Raw genomic sequence first — 21,210 nt, forward strand, 5'->3', positions numbered from 1 at the left:
CAAATCCAGTGTTCATGATTGTATATAAATTGGGTTTTTCCCCGGGGTTTCTCAGTTCAGTTCTGCCTCTTGTCCCACCATGCTGATCTCACTCTTTTCCACTGCCCCAGACAGACCAACACTCTATCTCGATCTAACCTGGCCAAGCTGCTCGCCCTGCCGCAACCTCTGTGAAAGGGTCGATCAGCCCCCAAAAGGGGTCCCAACCCCAAGGTTGAGAACCACTGGTTTAGAAGCAGAGTATTTCAGCACTCTGTTGTGGAGGGGCAGTCTGACAGGCAAGGAGCAGCATTTCCCAACTGGACCTACTCTTTAACCAGCTCTGCTCTTCTTCTTATTTTACTTATTTTTATACTTGTATGCCACTCTTCCCTGATGACTCCAGGTGGTCCACATCCTTTGCTGGTGCAGCACTCTCAGCAGATGCTGCTATGCTACTGTGATATTGTGGCTCAACCCTGGGCTATTTTGAAAAGTACAGTTTGTGAATCGCTTCTCACCCTGTTGACTAAGATCAAGTGTAGGGTCGAAAAGTACAGATTGCGACAACCGTCACAGCTCCCAGAACAAATCATTTATTTACCATTGCACAGTTCAGAGGATGTCTTAGATTGTTTCCATAGCATCACACTTTTTTTTTTAACAAGGTGAGCTGGTGTGAAAAATTTGGACAAAGCTTCCCAAGTGTTTTGCCTTAATAAGCTTGCTGAGGAAATAGCTAACACTGATAAAGTATTAGCCGGCGGTATTATCCTGCAGTATATTTACAGTTCGTTACCACGCGAGGGTCTTGTCGGAATCACTGGAGCAGAGCCGTTCCTGTATTTAAAAACAGTGCAGGAGATTAAGGAAGGAAATGGAATAGATAATTGAGAAAAATTAATTATGCCTTGGCAGCTTCTAGCATGACGGAGTTGTCATTATATGTAAGGGAGATTTATCAGTTATAAAAGGCAGAGCCAGGAAATGACACTGTGCTAAGAGGTCGGTTCCATTTCGGCATCTGTTTCCCTTCCACCCCAAATCTATAGTTAATTCTGTGAAGTCGGGAAATAGAAACCGAGCCCTTCCTCTCATATAAGGTGTTCTGCCCTTCGGGACCAGCCCGATCACAGAAGGTGCACAATGAAAAGAGCATTTAAAGAAGCCAATCCGTGTCCGCTGCAAGCAGTCTTCCCAACCGAGGTTCCAGATTAGATTACTACAAGCGGGGACTTTTGGGCGAGGGGGCATCCCAGTGGCTACTACAGCTCTCCTCCTCCTCCTCCATCACATTTCTATCCCAAACTGGGCAGCTAAAAGCGTACAAAATACACTTGATAAAACAATACAAGAGATATAAATAAAGTTTTAAACTATAAGATAATTCCACATAGCAGCTGCAAACATGAAGGTTGTCTAATGATATTGCAGCTAGATCTGAAGGTCCTATAGGAAGCTTGGGCATGGTGTAGCCTGACATAGTAAGATCTAAGAAACAAAGCAGGGGCAGTACTTAGATGGGGCACTGCCAAGTCAAACTGTGCAGAGGACGGCATTGGCAAAACATCTTTGCCGACCTTGGCATACCTCCCCTTACCTTCAAATTCCCCTGAGAGGATTCCGATACGTTGATTGAAACTTGATGGCACTCCCATATGTACGAAGTTCCTGCTTGCTTCCTTGCTTGCTTGCTTGCTTGAGTCTATCTATCCATCCATCCATCCATGTATTTATCAACCAGCACTCACAAACTTAGCCAACTCCTGGTGATTTACAATAAAACCATACAAAAAAATAGCAAAAACAACAATCTTCATGGCAGAAAAACCTAACGTTTCCATTCCACCACCCATCCACAACCAATGACACCAGACCACACTAGTCCACAGTAACCCACCACCGCCCTCCGGAGAGGTGCTCATGCACAGCTGACCAAGGCATGTGCCTCTACAGGGCCTATACAGGGAGGGACCAGATCTTTTTGACCTGGCCTCAACCAAACGCCTGGTGGAAGAGTAGTTCAGCAGTGCAGTTGGCTACCTAAGTAGGTGGTGAGCTCCTCCTTACTGGAGGTCTTCAAGCAGCAGCTAGACAGATCCTTATCCTGGATGGTTGAGGCTGATCCTGCACTGATCAGCGGGGTGGACTAGATGGCCCGGATGACCCCTTCTCACTCTTCGATTCCAGAATTCAAATGGAGGGGGCGGAAATGTGCACTAAATCATTCCCTGTTTCAGTGAACACTACACCTCTTTGCACTAACTCCGACCTCACAGAACTGGCGGAGTATACGCCACATCGCTACGGCCAGCCTATCCAATGATGAGATTGATTTTCACCTAATTAGAATGTAAAAGGCAGGAGGTTTGGTTATTTATTTATTAATTTTGCTCCTGGTTTACAATGCTTAAGTGCCTCTGATCATTATCAATGTAGATTCGCCATGCTACCACCCTCCGTCTCTCTCCGCTTCCCTCCATACCTAATGGAGATTTAGCACGTCCCATTTATTGAATGTATACGGAGATGTGAATGTCTGCCTGTTACCTAGAGCCATGCTGGAAAATAGAATATTAGTACAAGTCACATCCCTGATTATATATGACTGATTATTTTCTGCACTACAAGATGAAGAGCGCCTACTACAGCCTGCCTCTTTTATTAAAAGCCATGGTTTACGGCTGGATGAATGACTTTTCTTTTGTACATTAGGCAGGCGTGCCCCAGATCGCATCTGTAAATCAAAGCCGTTTAATTAGGTCTCTGCATTGTTTGGTACCCGAGAATTTTCGTTATCAGAGCCTGGGAAGAAAAGAGGTCTTAGCGGTGGCGATCAACCGGCATCGTTATTGGCAGATCCATCAGGGGGTGTGTTCATTTTACTTGCAACCAAGGGCTTCCAAGACTGTATCTGTGGATTCAAAAGGCATACAGCAGTGTTTGGGGGTTTGTTAAGGGGAAAAACCACACACAGAGAGACACACATACATACATACAGTGAGAGATTAAATTTAGCTGGGTACTCATTTTACCGACCTTGGAAGGATGGAAGGCTGAGTCAACCTTGAGCCAGCTGCTGGGATCGAACTCCCAGCTTCATGGGCAGAGCTTTCAGACTGCATGTCTGCTGCCTTACCACTCTGCGCCACAAGAGGCTCTTATGTTCCCCCTCATATGGGGCCTCTATTGACCAGCCGTTTCTGTAAAGCAGCTCCAAGCTTCATTCTCCTTCATTCTCACTCTCAGATTCAACCTTTTGGGGAACCAACTGCATTCTCCTTGTTGGTGACAAGTGACTGGACAAAATGCATGAAGTCACATTACCGTGTTAACATTTCCTGCCATTTCAAGTGGCAGCTCCTGACACAGAACAGGAGTGGGGGGAAACATGAATGTAACAACATCACATCCGTCGGTTTGCTCATCTCTAACCTATTTTATTTATTTCATTTATTTGCGGTCTGCCTTTCGCACTGAGCCTCCAGGTGGGCTATCCAGTAAAAAGCAGCCCCACTGGAACAGAAACCATGCGGCCAAAACAGCAGCAGTACAAGCAATGCAACCAAGCATGCAATAATGCCATTAAAACTCAGTCGCCAAAGGGGAGAATGTGTTGGAACAATGATGGCCAACATAGTGCCCATGGCTGCTGCGGTGCCTCTTGACACTTTGTCTTGTGCCCGCTGAGTGTTTTTAGGAGGTGGGCGGAGCCAGGAAGAGGTTTTGCCCAGCAGAACCTCTGATTGGCCCCTTGGTGATTTGATCGACATTGCAGATTTTTGTTTAAATGCAAGACGGAGCTCTTCTGACGGGCCTCTGGTTGAGGCCAGATAGGTAGCTATATAGCGAGACAACAAGTATGACAATATTGGGCTTCCCTCCTGCCCCATCTGCCCTTTTTTTTCTCCCCTGCCCCCTTCCCTATATGTTAACTCTTGCTGGCAACAACCTGCCTTCAATATCTCAGTGTTGAATTTTGGCTCACATAATTTGAATGTGGCTTTTATCTTCTGTACTACTGTTTTATTGAGTTTTAGACCTGGATGACAGCCCCAAGGCACGCTACTGAGAGGGGTTCTATATTGATTGATTGATCAATCAATCAATCAACGAAGGCTGCTTTAGCAGCAGCTACCACCACAGCACAAGGATCTTCATGGTGTGACTGAAGGTCAGCTGTGGCAATCCTTTTCTGACTGGCTCCGCCTGCTGCAGCCACCATTTTGCAGCGGCCCTTTCAATGCTCCACCCACCCTGCCATTGTCAGTATTCCAAATGTGTCCACATGTTCCAAATGTTTGGGGATCCCTGTGCTGGAAAAAGGAAAGTACTAGTCGTGCTAGGAAGCAGGACTAGAAAACAGAAGAAGACAAAAATAGTTAATACGTATAGATGAGCAATGCATTGCTAGAGAGATTAGTGGGGTATTTGGGCATCTGCCCATGATATTTATGTCCTCGTAACCTTAAAGTTGACAAAGGCACTGTTTTCTTTGCCATGCTGCAATTTGATAGACAACTGCCTCTGTCACTTTAGGTGGAACGAAGGAACGGACAATTTCCCAGGCTTCCAACCGGCCAGGACCGCTTGCCTCATTAGAGAGGAAGTCATGACTTTTAAGCTGGTTTTGATTATCTGGATAGGAGTATTCCATCTTTATCTCTTCAAAGAAGAAGAAAGAACAAGGCTCTTTTCTGTGATATTTAGCTGGCTATTATGTTAGGTGGCTTCGGGTCATTGGATTATGTACTATTCCTCCCTTGTTTATTTTGCTTTATTGTCTGTTTTCTGTGTTGTCGTTGTCGTTTTTGAATCTCAGCTGCCCAGATCATTTATGGAGTTGATTTAGCAATGAGACTTTGAAAGAAAAGGGGGGGGGGAGAAAAGACCCCAGAACTGAAATTCCGGCTAAGACTTGCTAATTGGTTATACCTTGGCGTAATGACTGATCTAATCTTCTCCCCCTGTTCCTACAAAATAGAAAGGGTGGAGGATTATTCTATTTAATGCTACATACAAAAGAATAGGAGTGCCATTTCTCATAGCATGTCATCTAAGCCCGCACATGTTCACAAGCCAGAACAATGTGTGAGTATCCCTTTCAACTAATCTGCAGTCTATTGTTTCCTGGGAAGATGGGGGCAGGAGGGGTTATCCCTCACTCCCTTAGATCAGCAAGATTCCAGATTTCTGGACTGGATCCATATACCCTCACAACCCAGGCTGTCATACCAGGCTGGAGAGCTGTGCTGACAGCACACATTTGCAAATGTGGTGTGCTACATATTTAATGGACGCTTTCAACAAAATTTCACAAAACTCTGAGGGTTTCTTGACAGCCCTGGAAGGGTTTCCTGAATGGGTGGGGCTTAATTAACTTTTAACATATTTTTTTTAAACTGTTAAACATTTATTGGGCGATACAATCGTATATGGCCACCTTGACCTGCCCCACCCCTCCCAAAATGGCCAATGATGGGCCTGGGGGGGGTGGGGAGGGGAGTGGCCCTGGGTGAGAATGTCCACAGCTATGTTTCCCAAGCATTTCCTGCATGACTGCACCATTTCTGGGGCTTTTCGAAGCCTGAAGAATGTTTCGGGGTTTTCTCAATGGTAATAAAAGTCAAGAAAGGCTGGGCTCATGGTAAGCTCATGGAAATCTGCTTGCTGGGCACCCATAGACCCAAACTGGCATTATTTATATACAATGGCATGAGAATGTGACTTTCCGGAGAACATAGTTTCAACACTGTGGCTCTGTAAAGGTTTGCATACTGATCTTGTATCCCCTAGTTCTACAACAGAGATACTCAGTGGTTGGGGAGTTGTCAAGACCCTCTTCACACGTTTATTGTTCTCATGGACGTGTCTTGTAATGTTTCTTTGACCTGTCTTCATGGTTGCCAAGTGATGTTCCCTTGACCTGTTTTTTGCCTTCTTGGAATTGTGTAGTGGTTTCTCTTTTTCATTACATCTATTGAAAGCATTTTACAAACTTGACCCTGCTTGACTGATGCATTCTTCTAGGCATGTTTCTTTATGATTCATCCGTTTATTATTTGCATTTCTAGACCGACCCTCTTGAAACTGTCATCTTGGAGCAGTTGATGTCATTCATAAGATACAATTAAACAGTTTAAAAATGTAAAAAATCAATACATTGTTGTTAATGGCACCAAAGCTATAGACCTGGTTCAAGTGTTTATTGTGCTTTTCATTTGATGGAGGTTCAGGTGAGAATGGAGAACTGGGGAAGCCCATTGTCTGAACTGGTCTCAACCATTAGCTCCATCTTGCATGCCCTATAGAACTGTGCTAGTTCCATTAGGGCCCTGATCTTCTCTGGGAGCTCATTCCACCAGGTACGGTCCAAGGCAGAGAAAGCCCTGTCCCTGGTTGAGGCCAGTCAGATTTCTTTGGTGCCAGAGACTACCAGATGATTTGCAGTTGCTGAGCTACATGCCCTCTGGGGAACATATCCAGACCAGCAGTCCTTAGATATGTTGGGCCCAGACCATGTATGGCCTTGTAGGTGAGAATTCAAACCTTGCATATAAGAACCAACTCTTCTTCTTCTTCTTCTTCTTCTTCTTCTTCTTCTTCTTCTTCTTCTTCTTCTTCTTCTTCTTCTTCTTCTTCTTCTTCTTCTTCTTCTTCTTCTTGTTACAAACCCAGAACTCTACCGGGGGGCAATGTGTCTTCCATAATAGTGGTCTAATATGGGCCCTCCCTAGTGTCTAGGCTGTTATGCATGCTTTTGCATGGGAATCAGGGCTTGAGAAACTGCAGAGCCTGGTCTGTTATATAACATGCCAAGATCCAAACTGGGAGGAGGGGCCCTAGGGGAAGCTTGTAAGCTTGCTTTTAATTTTCAGCAAGGAAACCCCTGGCTTCTCTTTGCTATTTCTCTTAAAGAACCTTATCGTTAACAAGAGTTGGTAACAGGAGTTAACATTGGGAACTCAACAAAGACCTAACCACACTAAACTATGAGTGGCTGTTCTATGGCTGTTCTGTGCACCATTCCCCATTGTGGCACCTGTCCCATGTTTCAGAAAAGTGGGTTCTTGTGGTTGATAGATGGATTCCACCTTGAAGCAGCTGCTGCCAGATGAATGGGTGACCAGCAACCCTCCTTAAAGCTTAGTCCTCATTCCACGGATGGAAGAAAATATGAGTCTTTTCATTGATGGCAACTGCAGACATGGCTCTCTATGAGCTGCAGAGGGAGCACCAGTGTTCTACAGCAGGGGTAGTCAACCTGTGGTCCTCCAGATGTTCATGTACTACAATTCCCATGAGCCCCTGCCAGCATTTGCTGGCAGGGGCTCATGGGAATTGTAGCCCATGAACATCTGGAGGACCACAGGTTGACTACCCCTGTTCTACAGTGTAGCCACTGGGCTGTATCATCAGGTCCCAATGTGTTCTCTTCTGATTTGGCTTCCATACTCATATTGCTGTACCGCCACACATAAGTTACTGTGGTGCTATCCCGTCTTAAACACACACACACAAGACAATGACAGTAGCCTTTCTGGAGAAGAAGCATCACCACAAGGTTTCTCAGAGGAGGGTGGCCCAGTAGTGGAGCACATGACTTGCACCTGGATCCTGCCATTCAAGAACACCTCTGCTTTGACAACCTTGAGAGCTCCTGGCAGTCAGAGTAGGCAACATTGACCTAAATAGAGCAGTGATTGTACCCAGAGTAAGACAAGCTTCATGCACATTCATGTGTCCTATCTTTGGCATCCTTTAGTATTCTAACTTTGGCCAACTTGGTTTAATGCATGTGAGATAACATTCTACCACTCTGCCCAGCTAAAAGGAAAGCATTACACCAGTGCAAGAAGTTTTTTTTTTCTGGAGAAAGAACCTCTTCTGCTATAGCAAGGTAGCAGAGTCGGATACAATCCCTCTAAAACTGGATGCAATCACTACTAAAACTGGAATATATAACAGCACACAGTGTAAACAGGCGTAATCTTGGGAATGTTCAACCTGGAGAAAAGGAGGTTGAGAGAGGACAGGACTGTGGTCTTTAATTATTTGAATGGTTGTCCTTTGGAGGAGGGCAAAAACCGGTTCCTGTTGGCAGCAGAGGAGAGGACTCACAGAAGTGGTTTAAACTATGTGAAGCATGGTATCGGCTAGATATCAGAAAAACAATTTTCACAGAGTAGTTCAGCAGTGGAATAGGCTGCCTAAGGAGGTGGGGAGCTCCCCCTCACTGGTGGTCTTCAAACGGTGGCTGTAGAGATCCTTATCCTGGATGCTTGAGGCTGATCCTGCATTGAGTCAGGGATGGGACTAGGTGGCCTTTGTGGCCCCTTCCCACTGCAGGATTCAATGGGTCTAGTTCAGCAGTAGAATCAGCTGCCTAAGGAGATGATGCTCACTGATGTTCAATGAGCAGCAACTGGACAGATACTTCTCATAGATGCTTTAGGCTATCCTCCTGCATTGAGCAGGGGGTTGGACTAGGTGGCCTGTATTGCCCCTCTCGACCTTATGGTTCTATAACCTGTTTTAAACCCACCCCAAGGAGTAGTCTAAACTAAGGAGTAGGCTAAACTAAACCCTTAGACCAGACTAAACTCCCAATGCCAATAATGGGATTATTTAAAAATCCCCCCAAAGGAATATATTTTGGGGCCCAATCCTTTGCCTTGGTTTCCTACTTTGAAACAGAAAATGCTCCTCAGGCTGAGCCCGAGATATTCCTGTGATTTTTGAGAAGAGAACAATACTTTCAAATAAAGGGTACCGCCATGGCAATATATTAATTTAACATAATTTCTGGCAGACTGTGAGCCGAGCGCTCGGACAAGCACTAAAATTTGCCAATAGACACCAAGTTCATTATCCTGTCAACACCAGCGGGCAGGACAATTTTAACAACCCAGTCCCTTCCATTTCCGCATCTTCGGGAGAGAGTGTTAATAATCTGACAAGCTAATGGCCGTTCGTATCAAATAAAGGCCAAGCATCAGACTTGAAATGGCTTTGGTATTTTCCTGTTTGCTGTATCTATGGAATACATCAACACATAAATCCCCTGAGTTTTACGATACCGGTCTGGACCCTTTGAGGTGAAATCCACATGCCCATGGCAGGCATTAAATTTTATCGGCTTTTATGGGGAGCTTTTTTTTTTTTTTTTCCCCAAAGGAAGAGAGTGGAGTAAATTTGTGACAGTGGGACGTCAGGCTGTTTGTCTTTTTGGGCATCAAGTAAGTGGGACATTTGCCGTAAACCATGACCCCCTCATCGCGCATGTCACAAATGTGTTTCCGCAGCATAAAACATCAAATCGACTTGCGGGGAAATTGTACCCTAGGTAGCAATCGTCGAGTTTTCCGGAACATCTGCCAACTCGCTCTGCTGCTCTTTTGTGGGTTCGCCCCACATCCCTGGCCCAAACACATGTCATTCAAATGTGGGACTGGTTGTGGAAATGACATGTGGTATTGGGGACTCAGCCGTCTGATGCCACTGTAGGATGTCTCCCATTGGCCTCTGGACTAAGAGGGAGGGTCTTCCAAGCCTTTGCTCGGTTCTCTTACTGAAGTGTCTGCAGGTTTGGTAAACACTGACCATGAAGTTCTTCCAAAACAAACAGCTCTTTTAGTCAATTCAACACCAACTCCCAACACCAAACAAGGAACATAGGCTGCCTGGAATAGGCTGCCTAAGGAGGCGGTGAGCTCCCCCTCACTGGTAGTCTTCAAGCAAAGGTTGGATACACACTTTTCTTGGATGCTCTAGGATGCTTAGGGCTGATCCTGCGTTGAGCAGGGGGTTGGACTAGATGGCCTGTATGGCCCCTTCCAACTCTATGATTCTATGATTCTAACATAAATGCAACACAAACTTATTTACACTTTGGAATGCCCACCAAAGAACCTGATTGGTCCTAGGCAAGAGCAGTTCTTTGATCCATTCTGTGCATGATATGACTGGTTGCAGCCCTTATTTGAATAAGGTTCTGGCATGGAATGCCCGCATACATAACACTTACGCTATTTAAGACTTGATCTCCCCTGTTCTGGGATACACTGCCAACATATCCCAGCATTTATACTTGCTGGACTCCCATCTATCAAGAAGGGCCTTTTTACTGAGGTTGGACTAGGTGACCCTGGAGCAGCTTATATTCCATCCCATCTCAAGCAACTCAGGGCAGATCCTGTCAATAAAATTACATCAAGGTAACGTATAACAGTAAAATATCAACTCTTAGGCTAAATACATTAAAATCTAAAACTAATTTAGTTGTCTATCCAGTAATTGTCATACTAAGAATGAAGGAGAGAGGAGTTGGGAGGATCTTCCCAGCCCTGGCTGATACATAATAAAGCTTTGGTACTCAGGTAGCTCACAGCAGATGTCGTAGGAAATTAGAACTGGCTTATGGTTTCCCCACGCCAACCCAGCCTTCTGTTTTGCACATCTTGCCCTCTCGAAGAAGACAAGGGGAGGAGCCAAGGGAGTGAGCAGCCATGAAACTATTTTTTTTTTTGTGCTGCATTTGGCTGGTAGATCTGCTCCCGAGAAGTCTAAGTGACTAATGGTTATGTTTCTGTCTCTTCTAGCCAAGAGCTGAGACTCCTTCCCTTCTGCTCCAGGTATTCTCAGCCTTTCCATGCTGGTCAAAATCTCTCATTGCAACATGTGTCCTTTCAGAGCCACCCATTGGACAGATGCATCCCCCCCATGGAAGCGTGACGCCCCAGAAGAACAGTAATCTCCTCGTCATTATCGTGGTCACCGTCGGGGTGGTCACTGTCGTGGTGGTGGTGATCGTGGCTGTGATTTGCACCAGGCGTTCATCAGCTCAGCAGAGGAAGTAAGTGCTTTGAATGGGTGTCTGGAGTGTGTGATTTTTAAGCCCCCAAGAAGGCCCGTTGTGATTCTGCTTCTGAATGGGGATTCTGCCACTCACCTTTCCTTCCTACTCTGGGTCGAGGCTAACCTGTTCTGTTTTCTCTGATTGGTTTTCATCTTAGGGCAAATTAAATATGAATCCAAAGGAAAGCCTGTGTTTGACGGCTCCAGGGCTAGTCAAACTGCGGCCCTCCAGATGTCCATGGACTACAATTCTCATGAGTGTTTGCTGGCAGGGGCTCATGGAAATGGTAGTCCATAAACATCTGGAGGGCTGCAGTTTGACTGCCCCTAGATCAACCTTTCTCAACGTGTTCACCATTGAGAAACCCCTGAAAAATTCTTCAGGCTTTGAGAACCCCTAGAAGTGGTGCCATCATGCAGAATATGGTTGGGAAGCAGAGCTGTGGACACACCCACCTGGGGCCCCTCCCCTTCCCACCCCCTCCAGGCCCATCATTGGCCATTTGGGGGTGATTTGACACAGCCATATTTGATCATATCGCATGATAAATGGTTAAGAACTTGAAAAATGCATAAAAATCAATTAACTCCCACCCATTCGGGAAACCCTTCCAGGGCTGTCAAGCAATCCCAGGGCTGTCAAGAAACCTTGGTTGAGAAAGCCCAGTAATAAGATACTCAGAGCAAGACAACAGAGCAAGGAGAAAGCTTAGAATTGTGCAGAGCAGCCAGCCAGAGATGAGGATCAGAAGCCACAGCTATCAGTTTCAACGAGAAGTGAGCTGCTGGTTTGATGGAGTCTGGGTTTTTAATGTCTGATAACTCCCAGAACTGAAAAGCATACAGTGGCAATATGATCACAGGAGAGGGGGTCCCCCACCCCACCCCAAAAAGCCACCAGTCTGTGACTATTCCGCTCGACAACTACTTTGAACAAAAAGAATCTTCCCTAGTTAAAGCCAGGCCAGCTAAGCATATGTTAAGAATGCCTTACGGCACGGCGCTGACTGATCATGACAGGCATCTCTGGTTGTGGGGCAGGCTTTAAAAAGCAAGCGGGTAAAAAACCAATAGAGGCAGCAGCATCCAGGTGCCCAGAGAACACGTTCGCCGCCGTGGTATCATTAGGTTGTCAGCCGCTTTTCCCTGGGACGTCTCTCCGCTTGTAACTTCGCCCTGTCTCTCTGCCACTCGTGAGCCTTGGCATTCGGGTTTCAGCTCCCGGCCGTTCGGCGCTGAGCTCGGATGGATCCGGGCTGTGTGCGGTTGGAGGGAAGGTTCGGTTCCGTTCCGTTCCAGGTCCGACCAAGCGGCGCCGTGCAAACGTGGCCCAAAAGAAAAGGGGAAATCGTTTTCTTTAGCATTTGCAATTGGAACAGGCTCTTTTCCTGCGATTGTGTTGGTGCTGGTTGGCGTCCCTTTATGAAGCGCATGTCAAACAAGGCAGGGAGGAGGGATCACTTCTCACCACGGTCATGAGCAGTGATGGGACGTCAGGTCAGATGAGGCTGATGGAAAGGGGCCTCCGTGGGCTTCCTGGTTATCCGTTTACCGCTTGGCGTGGGCAGACTCCTTCCCTAATGGAGGATTTGCAATATGGCACAATAATGGGTTTGGATTGGAGAGGCAAAGTCTTACGGCACGGTCATGAGGCTCCCAGCCAACTCTCTCAAGGCCTGATGCTACTGAATGATGATCTTGCTTTTCACTTGTCATTTGCCCCATCGGGGAGCAGGAGAGGAGGGAAAGGGCCATTCTGAAATGGCGCCTATATGACCGTTTATGCACTGGAGGTTTCATGCTGGGCTGCAGGCTGGAGTTTTAGTCGTGGCAGGTTGCCCCACCTCTTCCTGCACCCACATGGGGGAACATTTGGCCCGGTGTGCCTCATCCACTCTCAATTTGTGCTCCTGCACAAGAGCTGGGGCAGTGAAGTTCCCAGTGCATGGTATCTTGAAGTATTTTGAAAGGTTGTCACTTGGAGGAGGGCAGGGACCAGTTCCTGTGGGCAGCAGAGGAGAGGACCCATAGTCATGGTTTAAAACTATGTGCAGAACAGTACCAGCTAGATATCAGAGGGTCTGAGTAGTTCAGCAGTGGAATGAGCTGCCTAAGGAGATGAGTAGCTCCCCCTCTCTTGCAGTCTTCAAGCAGCGGCTGGACAGATCCTTCTCCTGGATGCTTGAGGCTGATCCTGCACGGAGCAGGGGGTGGGTCTAGATGGCCCGTATGGCCCCTTCCAACTCAATGGTTTTATGATTCTATCCAGATGTTTCTACAAGGAGGTTTCAAACCTCAGATAAGGGCCCAAAGTCAGTGCTAGGCCTGCAGCTTGCTAATGTTTTCTGATTGGCTCCATCAGCCCATCATGTGATTGCCTCCAAGGCAACCAGGGTTCACACCCCAAAAATCTGTACAGGAAAGGCCTTCCCGTTATTGGGTGCCAGCACTAAAAATGGTGCTCCCCTTGATTCTGCCCTATTATCTTCAGATAGTAGAGGCACATGGAGAATGTCTTCTGATGTAGATCAGACAGGTTCATGATTAACAAAACCCTGAAATCGACCTTTCCCTGCTGTGGTCAGACTTTTGGTCCCAAGAAACTTCTCTTGTTCTCACTTTCTTGCTGGAGATCTGCTGAAAACTATTTTATTTCAGAGGGCATTTCAGAGAATCATACAGAGTTGGAAGGGACCTCCAGGGTCATCTAGTCCAACCCCCTGCACTATGCAGGAAACTACCTGCCCACCAGTGACCCCCAATTCCATGTACAGATGATGCCCCTTCCCCAATAAAAAACCAGAATCCCTGACCAGTCTGGTCTGGAGGAAATTTGCTTTCTGACCCCCAAGTGGCGATCAGCGTTTCCTTGGACATGCAAGAAAGGGCCACAAGAGCCAAGCTCAGGCACAGTGCTTCCTGCCCACCCATTATCAATCTGCCTAAGTTCCTCAAATCAGCATTTCTGCCAGATGACTCTCTAAAAAGGTAAAGGTAAAGGTATCCCCTGCGCAAGCACCGGGTCATGTTTGACCCTTGGGGTGACGCCCTCTAGCGTTTTCATGGCAGACTCAATACGGGGTGGTTTGCCAGTGCCTTCCCCAGTCATGACCGTTTACCCCCCAGCAAGCTGGATCCTCATTTTACCGACCTCGGAAGGATGGAAGGCTGAGTCGACCTTGAGCCGGCTGCTGGGATTGAACTCCCAGCCTCATGGGCAGACAGCTTCAGACAGCATTTCTGCTGCCTTACCACCCTGCACCACAAGAGGCTCGATGACTCTCTAGCCTCTGCTAAAAAACTTCCAAAGAAGAACCACCCACCACATCCTGAAGAAGCCTATTCCACTGTCTGGAACTTCTCCCAGATGTTGAGCCGAACGTAGAATCACGTGAAACGAATTGCTTTCCTGACAATGTGCTATTTCCCCTTCACCCCCCCCCCTTCTTGCTGATTCTGATCATTATCACAAATTACAATCTTATTGCTTCTATCAGTATTATAGGTTTTTGTTACTGTCTTTTTTATGACAGGCTGCGGTTGTAGCTGGGTCCTTTGTGTCACTGAATCTGTTGTGCCATTTATCTGTTTTAACACATGCCCTTGTAAGCTGTCTCCACCTGCTATTTTTAGTATAAAGGAAGGAGTATAAATCTACATAAATGCAGAAGGTAGTCCATTCTGTTCAGGACTTCGAAGACACAGCCATAAAGTAAGGCTGAAGGACTAGCTGGTGAAAACAGCTAGTTTGATAGCAGCTGAGAACCAATGTGCTTTAGGATGCTTTAGGATGCTTTGGGCTGATCCTGCATTGAGCAGGGGGTTAGACTAGATGGCCTGTATGGCCCCTTCCAACTCTATGATTCTATGATTCTAACAACACTCAGGCTAGCTGCAGAGCAATTTGCTTGACACCATATGAGTTCCAACACGTTAAAAAACATCTGAAACTGCAGAGAGACCACTCTATTTGGATTTATTATTGCCATATTGTTGTCTCCGTGCATCTGTACTATTTCATAATTGTTTCTTCACTGGAACCCACCCCTCCCAGTTGATTCTTGCTGACACCATATGAAGCGTTCGTTTGGAAGAAGAGTTGGTTTTTGTAGCCGACTTTTTCACTACCTGATCGCCTTCCCTTCCTCTCCCCACAATAGAGGTAAGGTAAGTGGGGCTGAGAGAGCTCTGGGAGAACTGGGACTGACCCAAGGTCACCCAGCAGGCCTCATGTTTCTCAAAGCTGTTTGATATCTACCTCTCCCCACAACAGGCTCCTTGTGTGGAAGGTGGGGCTGAGAAAGTCCTGGGGGAGTGCTGACTGACTCAAGGTCACCCAGCCTCAAGGTCACCCAGCAGATTTTGAGTGTAGGAGAGGGGAATCAAACCCAGTTCTCCAGTTTTAGGGTCTGCTACTCTTAGCCACTGCCCCACATTGCCTCTCAGCTGCTGTCAAACCACCTGCATTCCACCATGAACGAATTTCCTTGGCTTACTTACTCACTTACAAACACAGAGCCAAGTTGCCTCTTTCAAGATTTTCCTCCCTACCATTTGTATTGCACAAAGTGTCAGAACCGATTACAGAAAGTTTGTGACAAGGTGCCACTTCCCACTAGATCTTTTGGGCTTGACAGTAATTGAGAATGGGACCCAAAACTGACGTTTGTACAAGGGGAACCTATTCTTGGATGACTCATTCATTTTCATTTCTTGTAACTGATGACCTTTCTCTCTGTAGTCTTGTTTCGCGTTCCTGTCACTGCTTATTATCAGTGAGACGGGTGGCAATTTGTTGAAATAAACAATGTATCTGGAATGTTACACTTTTTTTCTGGTTTTTTTTTCATCTAAGATAACAATAGCAATGCTGTACAAGAGCTGGAAACCTGTCCGGAATGACACCCTCATTTATATATCTAATTTCGTGGGAAATTACTGAAACGTCTGTGGCATTTAGATTGAGTGCAACATTCTTAGCCCAAAATAAGTTCCTTTGGAATTTTGGATGGAGAGCAGACAGGGGCTTCTTGACCATCTGGGTTACAACTGCTTGTAACGAAGGTATCACATTATCTCATTTGAGATGATAGATCCAATCCACTAGCAATTTCTCTTGCACAAAAGGGTCTCTTGCTCCAGTGTTACTTATTGTCATGGGAAGTATGCAGAAAATGTTTCTGGTGGATAGGGTCCAATTTCTTCTTCTGGTGGTTAGGGCCTTTTTTCATGGATGCTTTAGGCCAGGGACCGGTCAACGCTGGCAGGGGCTCATGGGAATTGTAGACCATGGACATCTAGGGGACCACAGGTTGACTACCCCTGATCTCCACCCCATGGTCAGGATGGAAACTGGACTGGAAAGGGCCAAGTGCCCTTTCTTCTTAGGGGAGAGGAAAGCAGGGTATAAAAAGCAACATTTCTTCTTCTTCATCATCCTCTTCTTCCTTTCATACACAGGTTTACATTCTCTATCGTGTTGCTTTTTTTAAAAAAAACAAGAAAAGCTTTGTACATATAAGTTGCTTGCATTTATGATTTAGACAAGAACATATTGTAATGCATATTCATAAAATGGCAAACTTAACGTGTCGGGATCTGACACCCTGAATTCTCCGGTGGGTTAAAAAAGAACACGTTTCAGTCCGCGTCTAAAAGAAATTCTGCCGATGCTGTCAGGAGCGGGTGGAACGCATAAGAGCAGCAGTCTGCTAGTCCTGCTAAAGGGAAAGGGGGATGTCCACAATAAGCAGTCACAGCATCAAGAAAACATGTGCTTCCAAACGGGAACGCCTCCATTTCTGGAGGGAGCCGTTTAGCCGCCGCGCATCAGCTGGTGGACAAATGGCCCGCTTTGTCGAGCTGCAGGCCTCCGCCCCCTCGAGCCACCATCAACATTTCCTCTCGTCAGTCTTCTCTCATTCATCTTCCCAGCACATGCTGACAGCAGAGGGCCGTGTGACTAGCTGGAAGGGGGTTGGCGAGGAGCCTCAGCTGGAGCTAGAGTGAGTAAAGCAGCTGGGGATGGGAATAATCAGACACCTGGTATCTTGTTCCACCCCACCCCCCACCCACCCCAGGGACTTAAGTATGTCATCCTTGTAATGCAATTGTCTCAGCTGGCTTAGGAGCCCAGGGAAAGAAATCCCAGGGAACTGAGTCTTTTCTTTCCGTAGAAATCAGGATGGTCATAACTGTTCCGGCCAAAGACGCAATGACATTCATGGCGTAGAGCTAGTTTGGAGCGCTGGGCCGAGCTTCTCTATGTGTGCGATATACACTCTGGCTTGCCACATTACCCATGACAGAAGTTTACATAGGGGACATGAGAGAGGTTTATAAAATTATACGTGGGGTGGAGAGAGCTGACCAAGAGAATTTTTTCTCCCTCTCTCTGTATTTCTAAGGGACCTCCCCGAGTATATCCGCTGAAGAGCGCTGCGTTCCGCTAATTCCAATCTGTTGGTGATTCCCCCACCCTATAGAAGTGTGATTGGCCTTGATCAGAGCTGGGCCCTTATCGGCCCTGATTCCCGCCTGGCGGAATGAGCTGCTAGGGGAAATCCGGGCCGAATCGGAACGACTAAAGTTCCGAGGGGCCTTAAAATGGCACTCGACCAGACATATAGTTGAGGCCAAAATGAGCAACTGGACACAAAAATGGGCCCCCCTTCCCTCCTCTCCCCTTCCCTACCAGGGGAAATCAGATTTTAAAATAACCCTACTAGTTTAATTATGGGAGCTCTACTCTCATCTGGTAGAAATAACTACTATTCACTGTATTGTTTTATGCTACCCTTTTACGATTTTAACCTTGTTTAAACTCTATATTGTAAGGTGCACATGGAGGGGAGGTGTAGAAATCAAATAAATAATAGTAATAGTAATAGTAATAGTAATAGTAATAGTAATAGTAATAGTAATAGTAATAGTAATAGTAATAGTAATAGTAATAGTAATAGTAATAGTAATAGTAATAGTAATACTTGAGGGCATCCAATTAAGCTAATGGGCAGCAGATTCAGGACACGCAAAAAGAAATGCTTCTTTAAACTGTGAGTAATTAAAACATGGAATTTGCTGCCACTGGATGTCATGATGGCCACCAGAACAAACAACTTTAAAGGGGGGTGAGATAGATTCATGAAGGATAGATCTACCAATGGCTATACTAGCCATAGCCATAGCATAGGAAATTTCCACATTCATAGGCACAGGAGGTAACATCAGTGGAAGGTCTTGGCTTCTATGCTCTGTTGTTTGCCCTCCAGAGACAGGATGCTGGACTAGATGGACCACTGGTCTGATCCAGCAGAGCTCTTCTTGTGTTCATATGAAGGCCTCAGCCTCTATGTCCTGTTGTTGGCCCTCCAGAGGAACCGATTGGCTATTGTGTGAGATAGGGTGCTGGGCTAGATGGACGACTAGTCTGATCCAGCAGGGATGTTGTTATGTCCATATACTGCTCCCACACATTTCCTATAGGTCCAATGGTTGTGTGGAAACTTTTCACACACTCTAGAAGAAATGTGGCCCATAGGTATGACTTGAGCTGAGGATTCAATTCCTGGTGGTGCAGACCCCTAGCAGTGGAGGAGAGCACATCATAATATCAACATCACCTAGACAAGGCTGATAATGTGCATCTTCCCCACTCAAATAGCAATCTGGGTAAGACTTGTGCTTCACATAGGAAACAACCATATGATCCATGGCTCTCGTATTTGAAATATTCATGTACATTCCATAGTGGCTTAGGATCACCCCATGGGGAAAGACTGCCATGCTATTACAGTTATGAAAAGAGGGCGCATGGAATGCACTATGCTATGCATTAGAGCAATGGTTTGAAGAACACATGACACCATAGAGTTCAGTTCCTTGTGGCAACTGTAACATGTGCCAGTCCTTAAAGCATTGATCATACATCACTTGGGGAAAATGAAGTCCACCCCTAAATCAGCTGCTTTCACAGGGGTTGAAAGAAACCCTGACCCTGTGAACCAGCAAAATCTAAAAGGGAGCAACCAGAAGTTACTCCATATCTGAGGTTCTAATGTTTCTTTCCCCTATTTTCCCCTCCTCTTCCCTCCACTTTCTAGAAAACGTGCTACTCACAGTGCTGGAAAAAGGAAGGGCAGCCAGAAAGACCTGAGACCTCCAGATCTTTGGATACACCACGAAGAGATGGAAATGAAGAATATTGAAAAGCCCGCTGGTTCTGATCCCCAAGGGAGAGACTCACCGATACAGAGCTGTCAAGAACTCACTCCGGGCAGCCACACCCAATCCGAAACCCAGATGGGCAGCAAGAGTACCCCGCAGTCTGGTAAAGTTGCACTCCTTACACTTCACCCCAGCAAATATTTACCTTGCACGCTCAGCCCTTGCTTGGTTTACCTTTAAGGACTGCCAGAAGAGAGAATTAGTGGGAGGGTCCATGGCTCAGTGGTACAGAATTGGCTTTGTCTTCAGTCCACAGCATCTCCCTTTTAAAAGAGTCAGGTGGTTGATGGTTGGAGATGTGAAAGACTTCCACCTGAGACCCTGGAGAGCTGCTGCCAATTATAGACACCAGTGCTGTCAAGTTGCGATTGACTTATGGGGACTCTGGCAGGGGGCTTTAGAGGTATGTGAGAAGTCATTGCATTCCTCCTTGGTGGTCTCCCATCCAAGACTTATGGTGACCCCAGCAAGGGGATTTCAAACCAAATGAGAAACAGAGGTGGTTTACCATAACCTCCCTCTGCAGAATCGTCCTTAGTGGTCTCCCTTCCAAGGACTAACCCTGGTTACATTGGAATACTAACTCTGCTTGGCTAAGAATTACAGTGATCCCAGCAAGGGGCTTTCAAGGCAAGTGAGAATCAGAGTTGGTTTGCCATTGCCTTCCCCCATGGTGTCTTTCTTGGTGGTCTCCCAATCTCTTCTGAACTCTGACAACATCAGGCTGTTCTTGGCCACCTTCCCTATAATCCAGGGATTCCCAGCTAAGGGTCTGGAAGGTATCCATGGCCTTTTCCCTCCTGCCTTGATGGACTTGGCCACAAGCTACGGAACTGGCCACTTACATTGCTCCCTTAACCCCTCCGAAGTGTGGGTGAGTTCTCTCATGGTTTCTGCACCTGGAAGGGAGCAGAGTCTGCATGCCTACGCCCACCATAAATTACCTCCCATCTACCTCCTTTCAGTCCTCCTGGAATGAGCCTGTTAACATGGGTGGTGATGTCAGTTCTGGGGGGGGGCATGGCAGGGAGGTGTGGCCAGCCGACATCACTTCCAGGGTTCCTCCAAGCCTGAAAAATTATTTCAGGGTCTCCTCGATGGTCGAAAGGTTGAAAAAGGCTGCTCTAATCACTGCCAATGGCAGTAAAGCAATATTTATTTGTTTTATTTATTTATTATTAATTAATTGGATTTATAGCCCGCCGCTCTCAGAGACCAGCTTGCAGTGGGTTACATAAACAATCCACATAACAACATACAATAAAATCATATAAATCCCATTAAAACCCCTATTTCTAAAATGCAGTGCAATAATACAACTACCACAGATGTCAACCATAGTCTCATTGAAGACAACCTTAGGAAATAAATAAAAGATGTTCAAGCGCCCAAAGGAAAAAGGGACACAACCCATTTGTTCTAGCACTGGCCTCGACCGTAAACCTGGTGGAAGACCTCCATTTTGCAAGTCCTCCGGAAGTCAAAAAGCTCTCCGAGGGCCGACAGCTCCTCTGGGAGCTCATTCCAACAGGCAGGTGGAATTATAAAAATGAAAAAAAAAAAAAACAGTAGTCTGATTCCACCATTTGACGTGAACAGCATTTCCTATCAGCCTTTGTACTGACCTTCAGAGAGCAATTAGATCCACTTGACAGAGAGTTGAGGGCGTCTGTCGACAGGGCGTAACTTTGATTGGATTCCAGAACTGAGATCTCCAATTTCCCCAAATGCAAAACCCAAAGTGAATTTTGAGGGGGCTGTTCAGGTGAAATAATAGAGCAAAGTCCAGGGAGGTGGAAAGAGTTTGAAGGAGATGAACAAAATTTCTAAAAGGGGAGGGGAGCAAGATGGAGGGGGGGAGGAAGAAGCTGTTTATGGCACTGTTCCCATGGCAACCGTAATGGGCACTCGAGTTCTGATGCGTTCCGTGGGGGTGGCCATTTAAATGGAATGTGGAAAACGGCTGGCAAGCAGCTGCCGACCGCCGGGACACTCCATCCTCTGGAAATCTGCCGGCCACAGGTGCAAAGCTTTCGGAAAACGTTAATGTCCAAGAAGGAATTCGTATGGCTGCTACTGTGTGCTTCGCCATTTGTTTCAGGTTGCACTTTTTAAAAAAAAACCTCTGCATGTCCTTGAGCATTCCTT

At 46.4% G+C, this 21,210-nt stretch overlaps 1 protein-coding gene and 1 long non-coding RNA gene across 5 annotated transcripts in view; one reads left to right on the forward strand and one right to left on the reverse strand.

Moving 5' to 3' along the window:
• Positions 1-21,210, forward strand: part of DCC (DCC netrin 1 receptor) — a 939,742-nt gene that overhangs the window by 865,302 nt on the left and 53,230 nt on the right. For all 4 annotated transcript variants that reach the window (XM_077346794.1, XM_077346795.1, XM_077346796.1 and 1 more), the window contains exons 23-24: positions 10,672-10,834; positions 18,939-19,165. In XM_077346794.1, coding sequence (XP_077202909.1) covers positions 10,672-10,834; positions 18,939-19,165 — 390 coding nt within the window. The remainder of the gene's footprint in view (positions 1-10,671; positions 10,835-18,938; positions 19,166-21,210) is intronic.
• On the reverse strand, positions 566-21,147 carry LOC143842101 (uncharacterized). The gene is made up of 4 exons (XR_013232980.1): positions 20,688-21,147; positions 2,762-2,893; positions 1,580-1,745; positions 566-819 (listed from the first exon to the last, which is right to left on the reverse strand). It is a non-coding gene; the product is annotated as an uncharacterized LOC143842101 (long non-coding RNA).

This window comes from Paroedura picta, chromosome 7 (genome assembly GCF_049243985.1).
Source record: "Paroedura picta isolate Pp20150507F chromosome 7, Ppicta_v3.0, whole genome shotgun sequence".
Lineage (NCBI taxonomy): Eukaryota > Metazoa > Chordata > Lepidosauria > Squamata > Gekkonidae > Paroedura > Paroedura picta.